Genomic DNA, 22,876 nt, shown 5'->3' on the forward strand with positions numbered 1-22,876 from the left:
TTACTCATCTCCCCCCCGTCGGCCGGTTCCACGCACACTACCGTGCACGCGCGGCACCATTATAGAAAGGCTGACTAACCTCAGCCAACTAAAACTGCCGCGCGCGCATGACGTAGTAAGCGCGCGCACTATAGAACAGCCTTTGGGCAGGTCTGCAACCCTGCCTTTCCCCATTATCACCCAGCATACAGTGTTTCCACTGCAGCAAAGGATTCTGGGAAATGACATGCAAATGAGCACACCGTGTCACCTATTGCCTAAAACGTGTATATATATATATAATGTGTGTTTGCATGCAGGATAAAGTCCTTGGGATCTCCTCGCAGACAGGACGCGCTGTGCACATTGTATTCCAGTGATATGCCAAGTCCCAGTCACCGCGCTCCGCGCACATACATTATAATGAGTGTCTGCTCACAGGGGCCGAGCTGCCTGCCCCCTGTAAGTGAGATTGATTCCCTCACATTTGCATGGAAGGTGAGTTGTAAATACAAGTGAAATGGAGCCGTAATGCCTGGGGTGCAGAGCAGGGGGACGCGGACATCCCCCAGAGCTATTTATATGGTGTACAGACTAATGCAGTAAAAGCTGTTCTACGTTACAAAGAGGTGTTGAGTACCACTGCCCTTATTTTATTTAATAACCTATCAAGTCTATACTCAAGAAGATTGATTTTTGTAATTAAAGGGCAGTGAACCAGGCACCACACAAACTCTGACCAGGCAGACCTGACAAGGGCGCGGGGTTATTTTATACCCTATTTCCTCGCTAACTCCTTCGCTCTGCGCGTCATATGTATACTGCGTTGCGATGGGATGCAGGCCCCTCTGGCAGTGAAGGGGTTAAAGAGAAGCTTTGAAAAGAGCAGATACTCAACACAACTATACACGTTCAGCACAGCGCAGTCATCCTCCAGTCCCAAGGCTCATTTAACCCTCCGTGTGCCTGGGGCCCCAGCTCTTGCAGCACTAAATAAATAGCCAGAATCTCCTGTATGAACAGTAAAGAATAGTCTTTATCTGAGAACAATCCCTGTTATTGCAGCTGCGCTCTTTGCGGTGCATTATACATCAGTACCGGCGGGGACAAGCCCCCTCCTCATAGTCTGGTGACATTTGGGGTCCTTTGTCGCGGCCGCACACTGAGCGCTGTCAATAGAAAATTGATCCTTCCCCTTTATTCGCGACCTTTCCCTCCTGTACGCCGGGTACAAAGGACGCTTTAGATGGGGGTGTAGGAGCGTGGCTCAGGGACCCTGCAGAGCACAAGCAAACGTGGCAGCAAAGGTGTTACATGGCTGAGTGCAATTACAACAGCTATAGCCTTATACTCGTAACCCCAATGCTGCAAGACGGCCCAAAGCACATTGCCAAGCGATATAAATATATATATATAATATGCATAGCGATATCGCAGATATATATATAACACGTAGAGCAATATCGCATATATATACATAACACGCAGAGCTATATATAGATAGCATGCAGAGCGATATATATCATAACATGCAGAGCTGTGAAGGTGCTTTGAGTAAACGTGTGGTTGTAGGAGCAGTAATGGGAGGGGCAATTATGGGAGGGGCAGTTATGGGAGTGGGCAGTTATGGGAGGACCAGTTATGGGAAGGGGCGTTTATGGGAAGGAGCAGTTATGGGAGGGGGCAATTATGGGAAGGGGCAGATATGGGAGGGGCGGTTATGGAAGAGGGCAGTTATGGGAGGGGCGGTTATGGAAGAGGGCAGTTATTGGAAGGGCAGTTATGGGAGGGGCGGTTATGGGAAGGGGTGGTTTTGGGAAGGGGCAGCTATGGGAGGGGCAGTCATGGGAGGGGGCAGTTATGGGAAGGGGTGGTTTTGGGAAGGGGCAGCTATGGGAGGGGCAGTCATGGGAGGGGGCAGTTATGGGAAGGGGTAGTTATGGGAAGGGGTAGTTATTGAAAGAGGCAGTTGTGGGGCAGGCAGTCATGGGAGGGGGCAGTTTTGGGAAGGGGTAGTTATAGAAGGGTCAGTTATGGAAAGAGGCAGTTGTGGGGGGGTGGCAGTCATGGGAGGGGCAGTTATAGGAGAGTTGCCCAGTGCTTTGGGTTGCAGCACAGTTTGCATCTATTGCTGCTGCAGTTTTCCTTTCTCTTTGCATCAATTCCCCAGACCTGAGGAGGTCGTAACCTCTGTGGGGTCATCATCCCGTTATCAAACAGGAGAAAGTCACATACAGGAAGTCCTCGTTATCCAACGTTTCACTTCACAACGAATGGCATATCCAACGCTTTACAATGCCACCGAGGGCTGTTTTTCGACGCCTGAATGCGTTATCCGGCGCTCACCGCCACTGATTAACACGGGACTCACTTTACAGCGGTGTCACTATCCGGCGCTACTTCCAGAGCGGGTCCCGGTGGATAACCGAGGGCTGCCAGTACATGTCATACCAGCGCAGGCTGTCACACACAGTGTCCTCTGGATACATAGCTACTCTGAACAATGTTCAGGTCAGGATCTTATCAAGGAAACTGTTGCACATCCTCCATACACGGATTCTGTACTCCATGCGCAGGGAGATGCTGGATACCTTACATGGGTCACGTGGTTTACGTGGGTCACGTGGTTTTCATAGGTCATGTGGGTTAATGTATCTATAAGTGTTATTTTTATTTGCTGTACATGGCAGGGGATGGTTACAATGAAATACATGGGTTACATTAGAACACATGGGTTACACAGTTACATTGTTACATAGTAGATGAGGTTGAAAAAAGACTTGCGTCCATCAAGTTCAACCTGTGCTAAATTTAGACGACCTATACTTTATCCTATATCTATACTTATTTATTGATCCAGAGGAAGGCAAACACACAGCCCCAGTGTCACATCATCCAATGATATCTCATAAGGGGGAAAATAAATTCCTTCCTGACTCCAAGAATTGGCAATCAGATTATTCCCTGGATCAATATCCTTCCCATGTATACGTATTTGGTATATCTCTGTATACCTTTCCTATCTAAAAAGATGTCCAACACAGTCTCCATGGGTAATGAATGCCACATTGTAACTGCCCTTACTGTAAGGAACCCTTTCTTTTGTTGCTGGTGAAATCTCCTTTCCTCCAACCTTATGGGATGCCCCGAGTCCTTTGTACTGCCCGTGGGATGAATAGTTATTTTGAAAGCTTCTTGTACTGTCCCCGAATATATTTGTATATAGTTATCATATCCCCTCTTAGACGCCTCTTTTCTAATGTAAATAAATCTAATTTAGCTAGTCTCTCCTCATAAGTTAGATTGTCCATCCCCTTTATTAATTTGGTGGCTCTTCTCTGCACTTTCTCTAGTTCCATAATGTCTTTTCTATGGAGTGGTGCCCAAAATTGTACTCCATATTCAAGGTGTGGTCTTACTAATGCTTTGTAAAGGGGCATAATTATCTTTACTTCCCTTCCACCCATTGCCCGTTTAATGCAAGATAAGATGTTGTTTGCCTTTGCAGCTACTGCATGACTTTGGGCACTATTGCTAAGCCTGCTGTCAACAAGCACTCCTAAAACCTTCTCCATCAAGGATTCCCCCAATATATCTCCATTTAATTTGTAAGTCGCCTTTTTATTCTTGCTTCCCAAATGCATAACCTTACATTTATCTGTATTAAACCTCATCTGCCATTTACCTGCCCAAGTTTCCAGTCTCTCCAAGTCCTTCTGGAGAGAAATTACATCCTGCTCTGATTCTACTAAATTACACAATTTAGTGTCATCAGCAAAGATTAATAAACAAGTTAAAAAGCAGGGGTCCCAGTACCGATCCCTGAGGTACTCCACTCACGACTTTAGCCCAACCTGAAAAAGTTCCATTTATGACAACCCTCTGTTGTCTATCCTTTAACCAGTTTTCAATCCAGGTGCATATATTATTACTGAGTCCAATTTTTTTATTTTGTACACCAACCTCTTGTGTGAAACCGTATCAAAAGCCTCTGCAAAATCTAAGTAGACCACATCAACTGCATTACTCTGGTCTGAACCCTGGTGGGTTACATGAGATACACGGGTTACATTAGAATACACGGGTTACATTGGAATACACGGGTTACATTAGAATACACGGGTTACATTGGAATATATGGGTTACATTGGAATACACGGGTTACATGAGATACACGGGTTACATTGGAATACACATGTTACATTGGAATACACGTGTTACATTGGAATACACGGGTTACATTGGAATACACGGGTTACATTGGAATACACGTGTTACATTGGAATACACGGGTTACATGAGATACACGGGTTACATTGGAATACACATGTTACATTGGAATACACGTGTTACATTGGAATACACGGGTTACATGAGATACACGGGTTCCATTGGAATACACGGGTTCCATTGGAATACACGGGTTACATTGGAATACACGGGTTACATGAGATACACGGGTTACATGGAATACACGGGTTACATTGGAATACACGGGTTACATTGGAATACACGGGTTACATTGGAATACACGGGATACATTAGAATACACGGGTTACATTGGAATACACGGGTTACATTGGAATACACGGGTTACATTGGAATACACGGGTTACATTGGAATACACGGGTTACATTGGAATACACGGGTTACATTGGAATACACGGGATACATTGGAATACACGGGTTACATTGGAATGCACGGGTTACATTGGAATGCACGGGTTACATTGGAATGCACGGGTTACATTGGAATACACGGGTTACATTGGAATACACGGGTTACATTGGAATACACGGGTTACATTGGAATGCACGGGTTACATTAGAATGCACGGGTTACATTGGAATGCACGGGTTACATTGGAATGCACGGGTTACATTGGAATACACGGGTTACATTGGAATACACGGGTTACATTGGAATACACGGGTTACATTGGAATACACAGTTACATTGGAATACACGGGTTACATTGGAATACACGGGTTACATTAGAATACACGGGTTACATGGAATACACGGGTTACATTGGAATACACGGGTTACATTGGAATACACGGGTTACATTGGAATACACGGGTTACATTGGAATACACGGGTTACATTGGGAATACACGGGTTACATTGGGAATACACGGGTTACATTGGAATACACGGGTTACATTGGAATACACGGGTTACATTGGAATACACGGGTTACATTAGAATACACGGGATACATTAGAATACACGGGTTACAGTGGAATACACGGGTTACATTGGAATACACGGGTTACATTGGAATACACGGGTTACATTGGGAATACACGGGTTACATTGGGAATACACGGGTTACATTGGGAATACACGGGTTACATTGGAATACACGGGTTACATTGGAATACACGGGTTACATTGGAATACACAGGTTACATTGGAATACACGGGTTACATTGGAATACACGGGTTACATTGGAATACACGGGATACATTGGAATACACGGGTTACATTGGAATACACGGGTTACATTGGAATACACGGGTTACATTGGAATACACGGGATACATTGGAATACACGGGTTACATTGGAATACACGGGTTACATTAGAATACACGGGATACATTGGAATACACGGGTTACATGAGATACACGGGTTACATTGGAATGCACGGGTTACATTGGAATACACGGGTTACATTGGAATACACGGGTTACATTGGAATACACGGGTTACATTGGAATACACGGGTTACATTGGAATACACGGGTTACATTGGAATACACGGGATACATTGGAATACACGGGTTACATTGGAATACACGGGTTACATTGGAATACACGGGTTACATTGGAATACACGGGTTACATTGGGAATACACGGGTTACATTGGGAATACACGGGTTACATTAGAATACACGGGTTACATTGGAATACACGGGATACATTGGAATACACGGGTTACATTGGAATACACGGGTTACATTGGAATACACGGGATACATTGGAATACACGGGTTACATTGGAATACACGGGTTACATTGGAATACACGGGTTACATTAGAATACACGGGTTACATTAGAATACACGGGTTACATTAGAATACACGGGATACATTAGAATACACGGGATACATTAGAATACACGGGATACATTAGAATACACGGGTTACATGCGATACACGGGTTACATTGGAATACACGGGTTACATTGGAATACACGGGATACATTGGAATACACGTGTTACATTGGAATACACGGGTTACATTGGAATACACGGGTTACATGAGATACACGGGTTACATGGAATACACGGGTTACATTGGGAATACACGGGTTACATTGGGAATACACGGGTTACATTGGAATACACGGGTTACATTGGAATACACGGGTTACATTGGAATACACGGGTTACATTAGAATACACGGGATACATTAGAATACACGGGATACATTAGAATACACGGGTTACAGTGGAATACACGGGTTACATTGGAATACACGGGTTACATTGGAATACACGGGTTACATTGGGAATACACGGGTTACATTGGGAATACACGGGTTACATTGGGAATACACGGGTTACATTGGAATACACGGGTTACATTGGAATACACGGGTTACATTGGAATACACGGGTTACATTGGAATACACGGGTTACATTGGAATACACGGGTTACATTGGAATACACGGGATACATTGGAATACACGGGTTACATTGGAATACACGGGTTACATTGGAATACACGGGTTACATTGGAATACACGGGATACATTGGAATACACGGGTTACATTGGAATACACGGGTTACATTAGAATACACGGGATACATTGGAATACACGGGTTACATGAGATACACGGGTTACATTGGAATACACGGGTTACATTGGAATACACGGGTTACATTGGAATACACGGGTTACATTGGAATACACGGGTTACATTGGAATACACGGGTTACATTGGAATACACGGGATACATTGGAATACACGGGTTACATTGGAATACACGGGTTACATTGGAATACACGGGTTACATTGGAATACACGGGTTACATTGGAATACACGGGTTACATTGGGAATACACGGGTTACATTGGGAATACACGGGTTACATTAGAATACACGGGTTACATTGGAATACACGGGATACATTGGAATACACGGGTTACATTGGAATACACGGGTTACATTGGAATACACGGGATACATTGGAATACACGGGTTACATTGGAATACACGGGTTACATTGGAATACACGGGTTACATTAGAATACACGGGTTACATTAGAATACACGGGTTACATTAGAATACACGGGATACATTAGAATACACGGGATACATTAGAATACACGGGATACATTAGAATACACGGGATACATTAGAATACACGGGTTACATGCGATACACGGGTTACATTGGAATACACGGGTTACATTAGAATACACGGGATACATTGGAATACACGGGTTACATTGGAATACACGGGTTACATTGGAATACACGGGTTACATGAGATACACGGGTTACATTGGAATACACGGGTTACATTGGAATACACGGGTTACATTGGAATACACGGGATACATTAGAATACACGGGTTACATGAGATACACGGGTTACATTGGAATACACGGGTTACATGAGATACACGGGTTACATTGGAATACACGGGTTACATGAGATACACGGGTTACATTGGAATACACGGGTTACATGAGATACACGGGTTACATTGGAATACACGGGTTACTGAGATACACGGGATACAGTTATTGACGCTGCTCCCGTTACCCCGTGTGCATCATCCAACCCTGAAATAACTGTAATAATTCCATCATGCCAACAACAAAATCAATTCCTCTCTGATGGAGAACATTGTGCTTAAATCCTGTCCGCGTAATGTCGCTGAGCTGCGTCCCGAAATAGATGGAAATGCCATCTGATTTATTCGATTTCTCCCCCCACTCGCGCAGTGCGCGCAGATCGCCTTATTAACTGGCCTCCCAGGTGCCATGTGCTTTTATTAACCTCTTCAACGCCGGAGAGGGCAGCCGCCGACCTGATCCTGCCACATTGACACCTACTGTATTTTATCCGCCACGAACATACTTTTTTTTTTTTTTTAAGCAATGATTTCGGAAGCCATCCCTCACACAGACAGGGCAGGCGAACATTACTCTTAATGACCAGCCGCACTTTACAACCTCCGCGGTCTCCTCTTCAAAGTCTCCCTGGGTCACAAAACTGGAGCAAATATAAATAGCAGCAGATTTATCACAGAACCCGGATCCCTGGAAAGCCGTGGCATTCTTGCACCGTGGCGGGTATATCTGGAGAAGGTTGGGATAAAATGCAAGGGTCGGCCAACTCCAGCTCTCAAGGGCCACCAACAGGTCAGGTTTTCAAAATATCCCTGCTTCAGCAGAGGGGCTCAATCAGTGGCCCAGTCTTTCAGGTTTTCTGGATATCCCTGCTTCAGCACAGGTGGCTTGGTCTGTCAGGTTTTCAAGATATCCCTGCTTCAGCAGAGGTGGCTCAATCAGTGGCTCGGTCTCTCAGGTTTTCCGGATATCCCTGCTTCAGCAGAGGTAGCTCAATCAGTGGCTTAGTCTTCGACTGAGCCACTGATTGAGCCACTTTTGCTGAAGCAGGGCTATACGGAAAACCTGAGGTTTCAGAGCAACAAGGTCATTTCTTCTCCCCAACATAGTGCTGGGGTCTGACCCTCTGACACAGACCCCCTGTCCATATAAAGTCCGATGGGGTCATGCTTTAAATTAGACAGAATTCAAACAATGGTGATATCGGGTGATCTGAGAGATGGAACCAACGCAGAAAGGGGCAGAGTCAGTGAGAGCCACGGAACGCAGAAAGGGGCAGAATCAGTGCGAGACACGGAACGCAGAAAGGGGCAAAGTCAGTGAGAGCCACGGAACGCAGAAAGGGGCAGAATCAGTGAGAGACACGGAACGCAGAAAGGGGCAGAGTCACTGAGAGACAGAACGCAGAAAGGGGCAGAGTCAGTGAGAGACAGAACGCAGAAAGGGGCAGAGTCAGTGAGAGACACGGAACGCAGAAAGGGGCAGAGTCAGTGAGAGACACGGAACGCAGAAAGGGGCAGAGTCAGTGAGAGACACGGAACGCAGAAAGGGGCAGAGTCAGTGAGAGACAGAACGCAGAAAGGGGCAGAGTCAGTGAGGGGCACGGAACGCAGAAAGGGGCAGAGTCAGTGAGAGACACAGAACGCAGAAAGGGGCAGAGTCAGTGAGAGACAGAACGCAGAAAGGGGCAGAGTCAGTGAGGGACACGGAACGCAGAAAGGGGCAGAGTCAGTGAGAGACACAGAACGCAGAAAGGGGCAGAATCAGTGAGGGACACGGAACGCAGAAAGGGGCAGAGTCAGTGAGAGACAGAACGCAGAAAGGGGCAGAGTCAGTGAGAGACAGAACGTAGAAAGGGGCAGAGTCAGTGAGAGACAGAACGCAGAAAGGGGCAGAGTCAGTGAGAGACACGGAACGCAGAAAGGGGCAGAGTCAGTGAGAGACAGAACGCAGAAAGGGGCAGAGTCAGTGAGAGACACAGAACGCAGAAAGGGGCAGAGTCAGTGAGAGACAGAACGCAGAAAGGGGCAGAGTCAGTGAGAGACACGGAACGCAGAAAGGCGCAGTCAGTGAGAGACAGAACGCAGAAAGGGGCAGAGTCCGTGAGAGACACGGAACGCAGAAAGGGGCAGAATCAGTGAGAGACACGGAACGCAGAAAGGGGCAGAGTCAGTGAGAGACACGGAACGCAGAAAGGGGTAGAGTCAGTGAGAGCCACGGAAAGCAGAAAGTGGCAGAGTCAGTGAGAGACAGAACGCAGAAAGGGGCAGAGTCAGTGAGAGACAGAACGCAGAAAGGGGCAGAGTCAGTGAGAGACAGAACGCAGAAAGGGGCAGAATCAGTGAGGGACACGGAACGCAGAAAGGGGCAGAGTCAGTGAGAGCCACGGAACGCAGAAAGGGGCAGAGTCAGTGAGAGGCAGAAAGTGGCAGAGTCAGTGAGAGACAGAACGCAGAAAGGGGCAGAATCAGTGAGAGACACGGAACGCAGAAAGGGGCAGAGTCAGTGAGAGACACGTAACGCAGAAAAGGGCAGAGTCAGTGAGAGCCACAGAACGCAGAAAGGGGCAGAGTCAGTGAGAGACACGGAACGCAGAAAGTGGCAGAGTCAGTGAGAGACAGAACGCAGAAAGGGGCAGAGTCAGTGAGAGACAGAACGCAGAAAGGGGCAGAGTCAGTGAGAGACAGAACGCAGAAAGGGGCAGAATCAGTGAGACACACGGAACGCAGAAAGGGGCAGAATCAGTGAGACACACGGAACGCAGAAAATGGCAGAGTAAGTGAGACACGGAACGCAGAAAGGGGCAGAGTCAGTGAGAGACACGGAACGCAGAAAGGGGCAGAATCAGTGAGAGACAGAACACAGAAAGGGGCAGAGTCAGTGAGAGACAGAACGCAGAAAGGGGCAGAATCAGTGAGACACGGAACGCAGAAAGGGGCAGAGTCAGTGAGAGACAGAACGCAGAAAGGGGCAGAGTCAGTGAGAGAGAGAACGCAGAAAGGGGCAAAATCAGTGAGAGACAGAACGCAGAAAGGGGCAGAGTCAGTGAGAGACACAGAATGCAGAAAGGGGCAGAGTCAGTGAGAGCCACGGAACGCAGAAAGGGGCAGAGTCAGTGAGAGACAGAATGCAGAAAGGGGCAGAGTCAGTGAGAGACAGAACGCAGAAAGGGGCAGAGTCAGTGAGAGACAGAACACAGAAAGGGGCAGAGTCAGTGAGACACACGGAACGCAGAAAGGAGCAGAGTCAGTGAGACACGGAACGCAGAAAGGGGCAGAGTCAGTGAGAGACAGAACGCAGAAAGGGGCAGAGTCAGTGAGAGAGAGAACGCAGAAAGGGGCAAAATCAGTGAGAGACAGAACGCAGAAAGGGGCAGAGTCAGTGAGAGACAGAACGCAGAAAGGGGCAGAGTCAGTGAGAGACACATAACGCAGAAAAGGGCAAAGTCAGTGAGAGCCACAGAACACAGAAAGGGGCAGAGTCAGTGAGAGACACGGAACGCAGAAAGTGGCAGAGTCAGTGAGAGACAGAACGCAGAAAGGGGCAGAGTCAGTGAGAGACAGAACGCAGAAAGGGGCAGAGTCAGTGAGAGACAGAACGCAGAAAGGGGCAGAATCAGTGAGACACACGGAACGCAGAAAGGGGCAGAATCAGTGAGACACACGGAACGCAGAAAAGGGCAGAGTAAGTGAGACACGGAACGCAGAAAGGGGCAGAGTCAGTGAGAGACACGGAACGCAGAAAGGGGCAGAATCAGTGAGAGACAGAACACAGAAAGGGGCAGAGTCAGTGAGAGACAGAACGCAGAAAGGGGCAGAATCAGTGAGACACGGAACGCAGAAAGGGGCAGAGTCAGTGAGAGACAGAACGCAGAAAGGGGCAGAGTCAGTGAGAGAGAGAACGCAGAAAGGGGCAAAATCAGTGAGAGACAGAACGCAGAAAGGGGCAGAGTCAGTGAGAGACAGAACGCAGAAAGGGGCAGAGTCAGTGAGAGACACAGAATGCAGAAAGGGGCAGAGTCAGTGAGAGCCACGGAACGCAGAAAGGGGCAGAGTCAGTGAGAGACAGAACGCAGAAAGGGGCAGAGTCAGTGAGAGACAGAACGCAGAAAGGGGCAGAGTCAGTGAGAGACAGAACACAGAAAGGGGCAGAGTCAGTGAGACACACGGAACGCAGAAAGGAGCAGAGTCAGTGAGACACGGAACGCAGAAAGGGGCAGAGTCAGTGAGAGACAGAACGCAGAAAGGGGCAGAGTCAGTGAGAGACAGAACGCAGAAAGGGGCAGAGTCAGTGAGAGACAGAACGCAGAAAGGGGCAGAGTCAGTGCGAGACACGTAACACAGAAAAGGGCAGAGTCAGTGAGAGCCACGGAACGCAGAAAGGGGCAGAGTCAGTGAGAGACAGAACGCAGAAAGGGGCAGAATCAGTGAGAGACACGGAACGCAGAAAGGGGCAGAGTCAGTGAGAGACACGTAACGCAGAAAAGGGCAGAGTCAGTGAGAGCCACGGAACGCAGAAAGGGGCAGAGTCAGTGAGAGACACGGAACACAGAAAGTGGCAGAGTCAGTGAGAGACAGAACGCAGAAAGGGGCAGAGTCAGTGAGAGACAGAACGCAGAAAGGGGCAGAGTCAGTGAGAGACAGAACGCAGAAAGGGGCAGAATCAGTGAGGGACACGGAACGCAGAAAGGGGCAGAATCAGTGAGAGACACGGAACGCAGAAAGGGGCAGAGTCAGTGAGGGACACGGAACGCAGAAAGGGGCAGAATCAGTGAGACACACGGAACGCAGAAAGGGGCAGAGTAAGTGAGACACGGAACGCAGAAAGGGGCAGAGTCAGTGAGAGACACGGAACGCAGAAAGGGGCAGAATCAGTGAGAGACAGAACGCAGAAAGGGGCAGAGTCAGTGAGAGCCACGGAACGCAGAAAGGGGCAGAATCAGTGAGAGACATGGAACGCAGAAAGGGGCAGAGTCAGTGAGAGACAGAACGCAGAAAGGGGCAGAGTCAGTGAGAGACAGAACGCAGAAAGGGGCAGAATCAGTGAGAGACAGAACGCAGAAAGGGGCAGAGTCAGTGAGAGACAGAACGCAGAAAGGGGCAGAGTCAGTGAGAGACACAGAACGCAGAAAGGGGCAGAATCAGTGAGAGACACGGAACGCAGAAAGGGACAGAGTCAGTGAGAGACAGAACGCAGAAAGGGGCAGAGTCAGTGAGAGACAGAACGCAGAAAGGGGCAGAGTCAGTGAGAGACACGGAACGCAGAAAGGGGCACAGTCAGTGAGAGACACGGAACGCAGAAAGGGGCAGAATCAGTGAGAGACATGGAACGCAGTCACCAAGTCAGAATTGAGTGCTCTTAGCTGTGAACAAGAACTGAGCTCCATAACTCTTCCTTATCACATGACATCCGCCCATTCATTTTCATGTTGTTATTCATGCCTGTAGCATGTCACCTGTGACGGGCCATTCATCCTGTGCAGATGACTGCACGTTCCACTAGGTATCATATAAGGGAGGCCCTAATGGTGCCTGATATTAATGCTGGCGTTAGTAAAAAAAAAACTCTGATCAGTTAACCCAAGGGTTCTCAACTTCTGTCCTCAATACCCTATAAGTCAGGTTTTCAGGATATCCCTGCTTCATCACAGGTGGCTCAATTAGTGGTTCAGTCGACTGAAACACTGATTGAGCCACCTGTGATGAAGCAGGCTCTTTGACATAGCCACTGATTGAGCCATCTGTGCTGAAGCAGGGACTTATTGAGCCACCTGTGCTGAAGCTGGGATATCCTTAAAACCTGACCTGTTGGGGGATTCTTGAGGACTGGAGTTGAGCCCCCCTGAGTTAACTTCTTCCTTGTCAGATGGATCAAACTCACAAATGTCATTATTCTATTTTTATCCGAAATGCAAACGTGACTGTGGTACCCCCTGTGGTACCCCCTCCCAGACGTTTTCAATACCAGCAAAACACAGGATTAAAAAAAAAACAAATATATATATTTATATATATACATGTTTGCTGGGTCTCTTTACAATGATTACTACTGCTTTGGAAGAATTGAGTTAGAACTTTGTGCAGAATTCCGAACCTCGGTTACTGGCAGTCTGATCCCTGCGTTGCGGGCTCTATATTATAAGGAACATATTAATAAACCCTTTCACTGCCACAGGGGGCCGCCCACACAGCATATATTATTATTAGAATGATTATACAAACTGTCCAGTGCCAGACTGCTTTGGGGTTACAGTACTGTCTTTCCCAGGTGTGCTCCTAAATAAAAGCATGACTCGTTCACGCCACCTAGTGACAGAAGTTTATATAACAAGAAATGTTTTTTTTACCAAATCTTAGTGTATCCTATTGCGAACTAATCAGAGCTGTTATTAATTAGATTTTAAGGGCGAACCGTTTGTCAACATACTTATAAATAATTCTCCTTCTTTGCTGATGACACTAAATTGTGTAATTTAGTAGAATCAGAGTAGGATGTAATTTCTCTCTAGAAGGACTTGGAGAGACTGGAAACGTGGGCAGGTAAATGGCAGATGAGGTTTAATACAGATACATGTAAGGTTATGCATTTGGAAAGCAAGAATAAACAGGCAATTTACAAATTAAATGGAGATATATTGGGGGAATCCTTGATGGAGAAGGATTTAGGAGTGCTTGTAGACAGCACGCTTAGCAACAGTGCCCAAAGTCATGCAGTAGCTGCAAAGGCAAACAAGATCTTATCTTGCATTAAACGGGCAATGAATGGAAGGGAAGTAAACATAATTATGTCCCTTTACAAAGCATTAGTAAGACCACACCTTGAGTATGGAGTACAATTTTGAGCACCACTCCATAGGAAAGACATTATGGAACTAGAAAAGGTGCAGGGAAGAGCCACCAAATTAATAAAGGGGATGGATAATGTGATTTATGAGGAGAGGCTAGCTATATTAGGTTTGTTTACATTAGAAAAGAGGCGTCTAAGAGGGGATATGATCATTATATACAAATATATTCAGGGTCAGTACAAGGAGCTTTCAAAATAACTATTCATCCCACGGGCAGTACAAAGGACTCGGGCCATCCCTTAAGGTTGGAGGAAAGGAGATTTCACCAGCAACAAAGGAAAGGGTTCTTTACAGTAAGGGCAGTAACAATGTGGAATTTATTAACCATGGAGACTGTGATGGACATCTTTTTAGATAGGAAAGGTATACAGGGATATACCAAATACGTATACATGGGAAGGATGTTGATCCAGGGAATAATCTGATTGCCAATATCAGGAAGGAATTTATTTTCCATATTATGGGATATCATTAGATGATGTGTCACTGGGGGTTGTTTTTTTTTTGTCTTCCTCTGGATCAATATACTGTAAGTTCAAATATAGGATAAAGGATCTGTATCTGTCTAAATTTAGCATAGGTTGAACTTGATGGATGTATGTCTTTTTTCAACCTCATCTATTATGTAACTATATGTAGCTATGTATAATTAGGAAAAAAATGTTTCAAAAAATGTATATGTTAAATATCGACGTGCTTTCACTTTAAAGGACGCATAAAATACAAACTGCTCTTTATCTGGTAATCTGTATATTAAATATAATCACCCACAGAGATCTCAGATTGTAAGATCTTCAGCGCAGAATGCATATTTGGCTTATATTGCCCTGCGTTCTGTCCTGTGTATTGCTCTACTGCACTATCGTCTTGTAGATTGCAAGCTATTTAGAGCAGGGCCTTCTCCAGAGAAAGTAGCAGTTTGTGCTCATGTCATATTTTTCTTTATTTCTATGCTTAGTATTGTTATATATGACTTATGTATGTTATTTTGCCTCTCAGTCATGTTCATCATGTTTGCGACTCACTAAATAAATGATTATAATAATCGACTAAACGCCACATCACTACAAAATCCTTCTTCTCTCCTGTAAGGTTTTCCCCTCCAGCTTTCATGTCTTGCTATCTCGCCAGTCACTGCTATGCTCTGTACAGGCCTGTCTCCTCTCTACCCCCGTGTCACTACTGCTCTCTCACACTCACACTGCTCTCTACCTCTGGAACGCAATGTCCGACAAGCACCTTCTCTCTAACTTCAAACCCAATCTAAAAACTCACCTGTCCAACAATGGGTTTAATCAGATGACCCCTACCCACTAACTACAATAAGATCTTAGGCCTCGGATATCGTAGGCGCACGCGTGACGGAGGGCACGGCGTCGGGCGCGCCTGTAGCTTAGCGATCCATGGTCTGTAGGATTTCTGTGACGTGTGCGACGGGGTGGCGTGACTCAGGCAGGGCTGTGACATCACGGTGCGCCCTTTTTGGCTGAACCGCAAAACCAAAATCTTTTGTCGGCTGAAAAATATGCCGCTCCATCGCGCTTCCTCGCGCTATGGCCGGCCCCGTAGATCCCATGCATTTTGTTTGCGTCGCACACGCGGTCGCGTGGAGTATGGACGCGGCCTTATACACACCCTAACCAATGCACTTACGTTTACTCCTAGTGTTCTTGTTAGTCTCCCGATTAGATTGTAAACTCTTCGGGGCAGGGACTTCTTTTGTTCCCCAATGTTACATTAATGTCTTGATACACTTACCCCATCTGTGTTATCACACTCCTTGTAATGTAATTGTATCGTAATATTTGTAAAAATGGTAAAGCGCCTCGTACTTGGTGGACGCTATAAAAAGATAGATACATACATATAATTATATCATTGAGCTCACTGCAGTTTGCACAGTGGCAGCTGGATAATCCCAGCTGTTATAGGGATGGTAACCAGTTTATTATAAGGATGATAGAGAAGGGGGCGTGTCTGTAAGTAAATAGGCGTGTCTCTGAGCGGCGGTGGGCGTTCCTCTTCGGTAAAGGGGCGTGTCCTCCCAGCCCTGTACCATGCCGGGCGAGGCGTGGCTCTGAGCGTCGGTGGGCGTTCCTCTTCGGTAAAGGGGCGTGTCCTCCCAGCCCTGTACCATGCCGGGTGAGGCGTGGCTCTGAGCGGCAGTGGGCGTTCCTCTTCGGTAAAGGGGCGTGTCCTCCCAGCCCGATCCCATGCTGGGTGAGGCGGCGCTCTGGGCGGGTTGGGGTTGCAGGACAGGCCGCGGCTCGGCCCCGGTGTAGGCCGCATCATGCTGAAGACGGAGAGGATCCTGCACCTGAGGACCCAGCGGGGCCGGACCGTGCGCGCGGTGCGGGAGCATTACCTACGGGAGGACGTGAGCTGCGGGAGCCCGCGGTGCCGGGGCTGTGCCCGGGGTGAGACAGACTGCACATACTGTACACTGTATACACATACTGTACATACTGTACATATACACACCGCGGTGCCGGGGCTGTGCCCGGGGTGAGACATACTGCACATACTGTATACACTGTATACACATACTGTACATATACACACCGCGGTGCCGGGGCTGTGCCCGGGGTGAGACATACTGCACATACTGTATACACTGTATACACATACTGTACATATACACACCGCGCTGCCGGGGCTGTGCCCGGGGTGAGACATACTGCACATACTGTATACACTGTATACACATACTGTACATATACACACCGCGCTGCCGGGGCTGTGCCCGGGGTGAGACAGACTGTACATACTGTATATACTGTATACACATACTGTACATGTACACACCGCGGTGCCGGGGCTGTGCCATGAGTGAGAGATGTACATATACACACCGCGCTGCCGGGGCTGTGCCCGGGGTGAGACAGACTGCATATACTGTACACTGTATACACATACTGTACATACTGTATACACTGTATACACATACTGTACATATACACACCGCCCTGCCGGGGCTGTGCCCGGGGTGAGACAGACTGTACATACTGTATATACTGTATACACATACTGTACATATATACACCGCGGTGCCAGGGGTGAGAGATATACAGTACTGTATACTGTATATACACTCATATACATATATACACCGCGGTGCCAGGGGTGAGAGATATACAGTACTGTATACTGTATATACACTCATATACATATATACACCGCGGTGCCAGGGGTGAGAGATATACAGTACTGTATACTGTATATACACTCATATACATATATACACCGCGGTGCCAGGGGTGAGAGATATACAGTACTGTATATACACTCATATACATATATACACAGCGGTGCCGGGGCTGTGTCAGGGGTGAGAGATATATACTGTATATATACACTGCGGTGCCAGGGATGATAGATACTGTATATATACACTCGTATACATATATACACCGCGGTGCCAGGGGTAAGACATTTAATAATAATATATATAATTAGACCCGTCCACACATTATACACAGAGCCCGCTGTGCCAGTCTCCTGTGCCAGTCTCCTGTGCCAGTCATATGCCAGTCCTATGCCAGTCCTGTGCCTGTGTGGAGGAGCGGAGGACACATTTATACACATTTATACAATTCTGTACCCAGGGTGAGAGGTGCAAGATAATATACCCACCCACACATATACACACATATCCTGCTGTGCCTGTGTAGCTACGGAGAGAGGGGGCACATGCACGCTGCATGCAGTACCCTGGTCGAGGAGGGGCAGGTATACACACATTGTGTCTGAGGGTAGGAGGGGGTATACATAGCCTACTATGCCAGGCATCAGGAACAAACATTGTTACCAAATTCCAGGTGGGTGACAGGGAGATGAAGGGGTTAATCCCTGCACTGTCACAGAGTGTTACATGCTCCTGCCCGTCTCTCCTAGTGACTCGTCCTCTATCTCTCATGTTACAGACGGGAAGCTGTTGTCTGAAGAGCTGACACACTATGTGGTCCCAGACTGCCAGGTGCTGCAGGATTACCAGGAGGTGCTGGAGTTTCCGGAGCTGCGGGGCGTAATCTTAATGCAGACTGCATGCCAGGCCGTGCAACATCAGAGAGGGCGCAGGTACAGTGCCATGCGTGCAACATCAGAGCGGGCACAGGTACAGTGCCAGGCCGTGCAACATCAGAGAGGGCACAGGTACAGTGCCAGGCCGTGCAACATCAGAGCGGGCACAGGTACAGTGCCATGCATGCAACATCAGAGCGGGCGCAGGTACAGTGCCATGCCGTGCAACATCAGAGCGGGCACAGGTACAGTGTCATGCGTGCAGTATCAGAGCGGGCGAAGGTACAGTGCCATGCCGTGCAACATCAGAGCGGGCACAGGTACAGTGCCATGCCGTGCAACATCAGAGCGGGTACAGTGCCAGGCCGTGCAACATCAGAGAGGGCACAGGTACAGTGCCAGGCTGTGCAACATCAGAGCGGGCACAGGTACAGTGCCAGGCCGTGCAACATCAGAGCGGGCACAGGTACAGTGCCAGGCCGTGCAACATCAGAGCGGGCACAGGTACAGTGCCAGGCCGTGCAACATCAGAGCGGGCACAGGTACAGTGCCAGGCTGTGCAACATCAGAGCGGGCACAGGTACAGTGCCAGGCCGTGCAACATCAGAGCGGGCACAGGTACAGTGCCATGCATGCAACATCAGAGAGGGCGCAGGTACAGTGCCATGCCGTGCAACATCAGAGCGGGCACAGGTACAGTGCCAGGCTGTGCAACATCAGAGCGGGCACAGGTACAGTGCCATGCATGCAACATCAGAGCGGGCGCAGGTACAGTGCCATGCGTGCAACATCAGAGCGGGCACAGGTACAGTGCCATGCCGTGCAACATCAGAGAGGGCGCAGGTACAGTGCCATGCGTGCAACATCAGAGCGGGCGCAGGTACAGTGCCATGCGTGCAACATCAGAGCGGGCGCAGGTACAGTGCCATGCGTGCAACATCAGAGCGGGCGCAGGTACAGTGCCAGGCTGTGCAACATCAGAGCGGGCACAGGTACAGTGCCAGGCCGTGCAACATCAGAGCGGGCACAGGTACAGTGCCATGCCGTGCAACATCAGAGCGGGCGCAGGTACAGTGCCATGCCGTGCAACATCAGAGCGGGCGCAGGTACAGTGCCATGCCGTGCAACATCAGAGCGGGCGCAGGTACAGTGCCATGCCGTGCAACATCAGAGCGGGCGCAGGTACAGTGCCAGGCCGTGCAACATCAGAGCGGGCGCAGGTACAGTGCCAGGCCGTGCAACATCAGAGCGGGCACAGGTACAGTGCCAGGCCGTGCAACATCAGAGCGGGCGCAGGTACAGTGCCAGGCCGTGCAACATCAGAGCGGGCGCAGGTACAGTGCCCATGCCGTGCAACATCAGAGCGGGCGCAGGTACAGTGCCAGGCCGTGCAACATCAGAGAGGGCGCAGGTACAGTGCCAGGCTGTGCAACATCAGAGCGGGCACAGGTACAGTGCCAGGCTGTGCAACATCAGAGCGGGCACAGGTACAGTGCCATGCGTGCAACATCAGAGCGGGCACAGGTACAGTGCCATGCGTGCAACATCAGAGCGGGCACAGGTACAGTGCCATGCGTGCAACATCAGAGCGGGCACAGGTACAGTGCCAAGCATGCAACATCAGATCGGGCACAGGTACAGTGCCAGGCCGTGCAACATCAGAGCGGGCACAGGTACAGTGCCAGGCTGTGCAACATCAGAGCGGGCACAGGTACAGTGCCAGGCCGTGCAACATCAGAGCGGGCACAGGTACAGTGCCAGGCCGTGCAACATCAGAGCGGGCACAGGTACAGTGCCAGGCCGTGCAACATCAGAGCGGGCACAGGTACAGTGCCAGGCCGTGCAACATCAGAGCGGGCACAGGTACAGTGCCAGGCCGTGCAACATCAGAGAGGGCACAGGTACAGTGCCAGGCCGTGCAACATCAGAGCGGGCGCAGGTACAGTGCCAGGCCGTGCAACATCAGAGAGGGCACAGGTACAGTGCCATGCGTGCAACATCAGAGCGGGCGCAGGTACAGTGCCAGGCTGTGCAACATCAGAGCGGGCACAGGTACAATGCCATGCGTGCAGTATCAGAGAGGGCAACAGATACAGTGCCAGGCCGTGCAACATCAGAGCGGGCACAGGTACAGTGCCAGGCCGTGCAACATCAGAGCGGGCGCAGGTACAGTGCCAGGCCGTGCAACATCAGAGCGGGCACAGGTACAGTGCCAGGCCGTGCAACATCAGAGCGGGCACAGGTACAGTGCCAGGCCGTGCAACATCAGAGCGGGCGCAGGTACAGTGCCAGGCCGTGCAACATCAGAGAGGGCGCAGGTACAGTGCCAGGCTGTGCAACATCATAGCGGGCACAGGTACAGTGCCAGGCTGTGCAACATCAGAGCGGGCACAGGTACAGTGCCAGGCTGTGCAACAACAGAGAGGGCGCAGGTACAGTGCCAGGCTGTGCAACCTGAGAGCGGGCACAGGTACAGTGCCAGGCTGTGCAACCTGACAGCGGGCACAGGTACAGTGCCATGCCGTGCAACATCAGAGCGGGCACAGGTACAGTGCCATGCGTGCAGTATCAGAGAGGGCACAGATACAGTGCCAGGGCCGTGCAACATCAGAGCGGGCACAGGTACAGTGCCAGGCCGTGCAACATCAGAGCGGGCACAGGTACAATGCCAGGCCGTGCAACATCAGAGCGGGCACAGGTACAGTGCCAGGCCGTGCAACATCAGAGCGGGCGCAGGTACAGTGCCATGCGTGCAACATCAGAGAGGGCACAGGTACAGTGCCAGGCTGTGCAACATCAGAGCGGGCACAGGTACAGTGCCATGCGTGCAACATCAGAGCGGGGCGCAGGTACAGTGCCAGGCCGCGCAACATCAGAGAGGGCACAGGTACAGTGCCAGGCTGTGCAACATCATAGCGGGCACAGGTACAGTGCCAGGCTGTGCAACATCAGAGCGGGCACAGGTACAGTGCCAGGCTGTGCAACATCAGAGAGGGCGCAGGTACAGTGCCAGGCTGTGCAACCTGACAGCGGGCACAGGTACAGTGCCATTCCGTGCAACATCAGGGCAGGCATAGGTATAGTGCCGGGGATGTGCAGTATCAGGGCAGGCATAGGTATAGTGCCGGGATGTGCAGTATCAGGGCAGGCATAGGTATAGTGCCGGGATGTGCAGTATCAGGGCAGTCGCAGGTACAGTGAAAGAGAGGGTTTACCTGCGACTGCACAGCCTGGCACTATAGTTTGTTCCCGCCCTGATGTTGCGCAGCCTGGCACTGTACCTTCGCCATCTGATGTTACTGCACGGCCTGGCTATCGTGGTTGTATCAGAGGGTGCGCAGGTACAGTGCCAGGCTGTGCTACATCAGAGGGGGCATGGGTACAGTGCCAGGCTGTGCTACATCAGAGGGGGCACAGGTACAGTGCCAGGCTGTGCTACATCAGAGGGGGCATGGGTACAGTGCCAGGCTGTGCTACATCAGAGGGGGCACGGGTACAGTGCCAGGCTGTGCTACATCAGAGGGGGCATGGGTACAGTGCCAGGCTGTGCTACATCAGAGGGGGCATGGGTACAGTGCCAGGCTGTGCTACATCAGAGGGGGCACAGGTACAGTGCCAGACTGTGTAGTGCTAGTGACGGTGCAGGTACAGTTCCAGCGAGGGTACAGTGCCAGCGAGGGTACAGTGCCAGCGAGGGTACAGTCTCTGTTGTCAGGTTGGTTACGCTCACCGTGTGCAGACAGTTAGGCGGTGCATATTCTGTGCTCTGTCTTGTTCCCATATTATATTACATATATAGTGTGAATAATGCACATTTCCGTCATAATACATGTAATAAAAAATACATTTTGGGATCCCTTCTTGCATTTATTGCACAGTTGACATATCCCGTAGATTCCATTAACAATGTCCTGCTTGGCAGTGCAAAGAAACACAATATATTGTGGCATGTACAAAGGGTTACATCTGCCGTTTGTGCCTTTTTAACCCCGCCGAGCAGGCACATATCCCTCTCTGCTGTCATCGTTCCGTCTCTGGGGAGCGGGAATCGTGTGTCCGTGATAGAAATGCAGATGGAAGCCGGGCCGTCCAGCTGTTTAACTGATGGCCCCTTCCAATCAATTAGAACAGAAGAAATCGATACTCAAATCAAATGCGAGCCTGAAATAAAGTACATCTCTCAGACCCGATGTCACTCCCCAGGCACCAGAAATCTCCGGAAATAGCCGCCGCGCTGCAGCATGTAAAGCTGCCGTCTCTGCCACGGACACAAGCAAATCTACCTTCCATCCAGCAACCTGTTATCTTGTAACCTTTTCTCCTCGGAGCGCCTGGGGAATCTTGAATCTTTTAGGTGGCAACCTTAATATCCCACAAAGGGAGGAGGTGTGCGTGTCCAATAACGTTTCGTGTGTTTGTGTGTGTGT

At 49.4% G+C, this 22,876-nt stretch overlaps 1 protein-coding gene across 4 annotated transcripts in view; it reads left to right on the forward strand.

The window, feature by feature from the left end:
• Positions 1 to 16,606: 16,606 nt before the first annotated feature.
• DIS3L (DIS3 like exosome 3'-5' exoribonuclease) overlaps positions 16,607 to 22,876 on the forward strand; it is a 28,444-nt gene continuing 22,174 nt past the window's right edge. The window contains exons 1-2 of one of the 4 annotated variants that reach the window (XM_075575365.1): positions 16,607 to 16,846; positions 18,353 to 18,506. In XM_075575365.1, the coding sequence (XP_075431480.1) occupies positions 16,720 to 16,846; positions 18,353 to 18,506 (281 nt within the window). In that variant the 5' untranslated portion in view covers positions 16,607 to 16,719. Of the gene's footprint in view, positions 16,847 to 16,997; positions 17,016 to 17,286; positions 17,306 to 17,401; positions 17,416 to 18,352; positions 18,507 to 22,876 lie in introns of those variants that run through there. The other 3 variants (XM_075575368.1, XM_075575366.1, XM_075575367.1) reach the window with 3 other exon arrangements.

Source organism: Ascaphus truei, chromosome 18 (genome assembly GCF_040206685.1).
Source record: "Ascaphus truei isolate aAscTru1 chromosome 18, aAscTru1.hap1, whole genome shotgun sequence".
Classification (NCBI taxonomy): domain Eukaryota; kingdom Metazoa; phylum Chordata; class Amphibia; order Anura; family Ascaphidae; genus Ascaphus; species Ascaphus truei.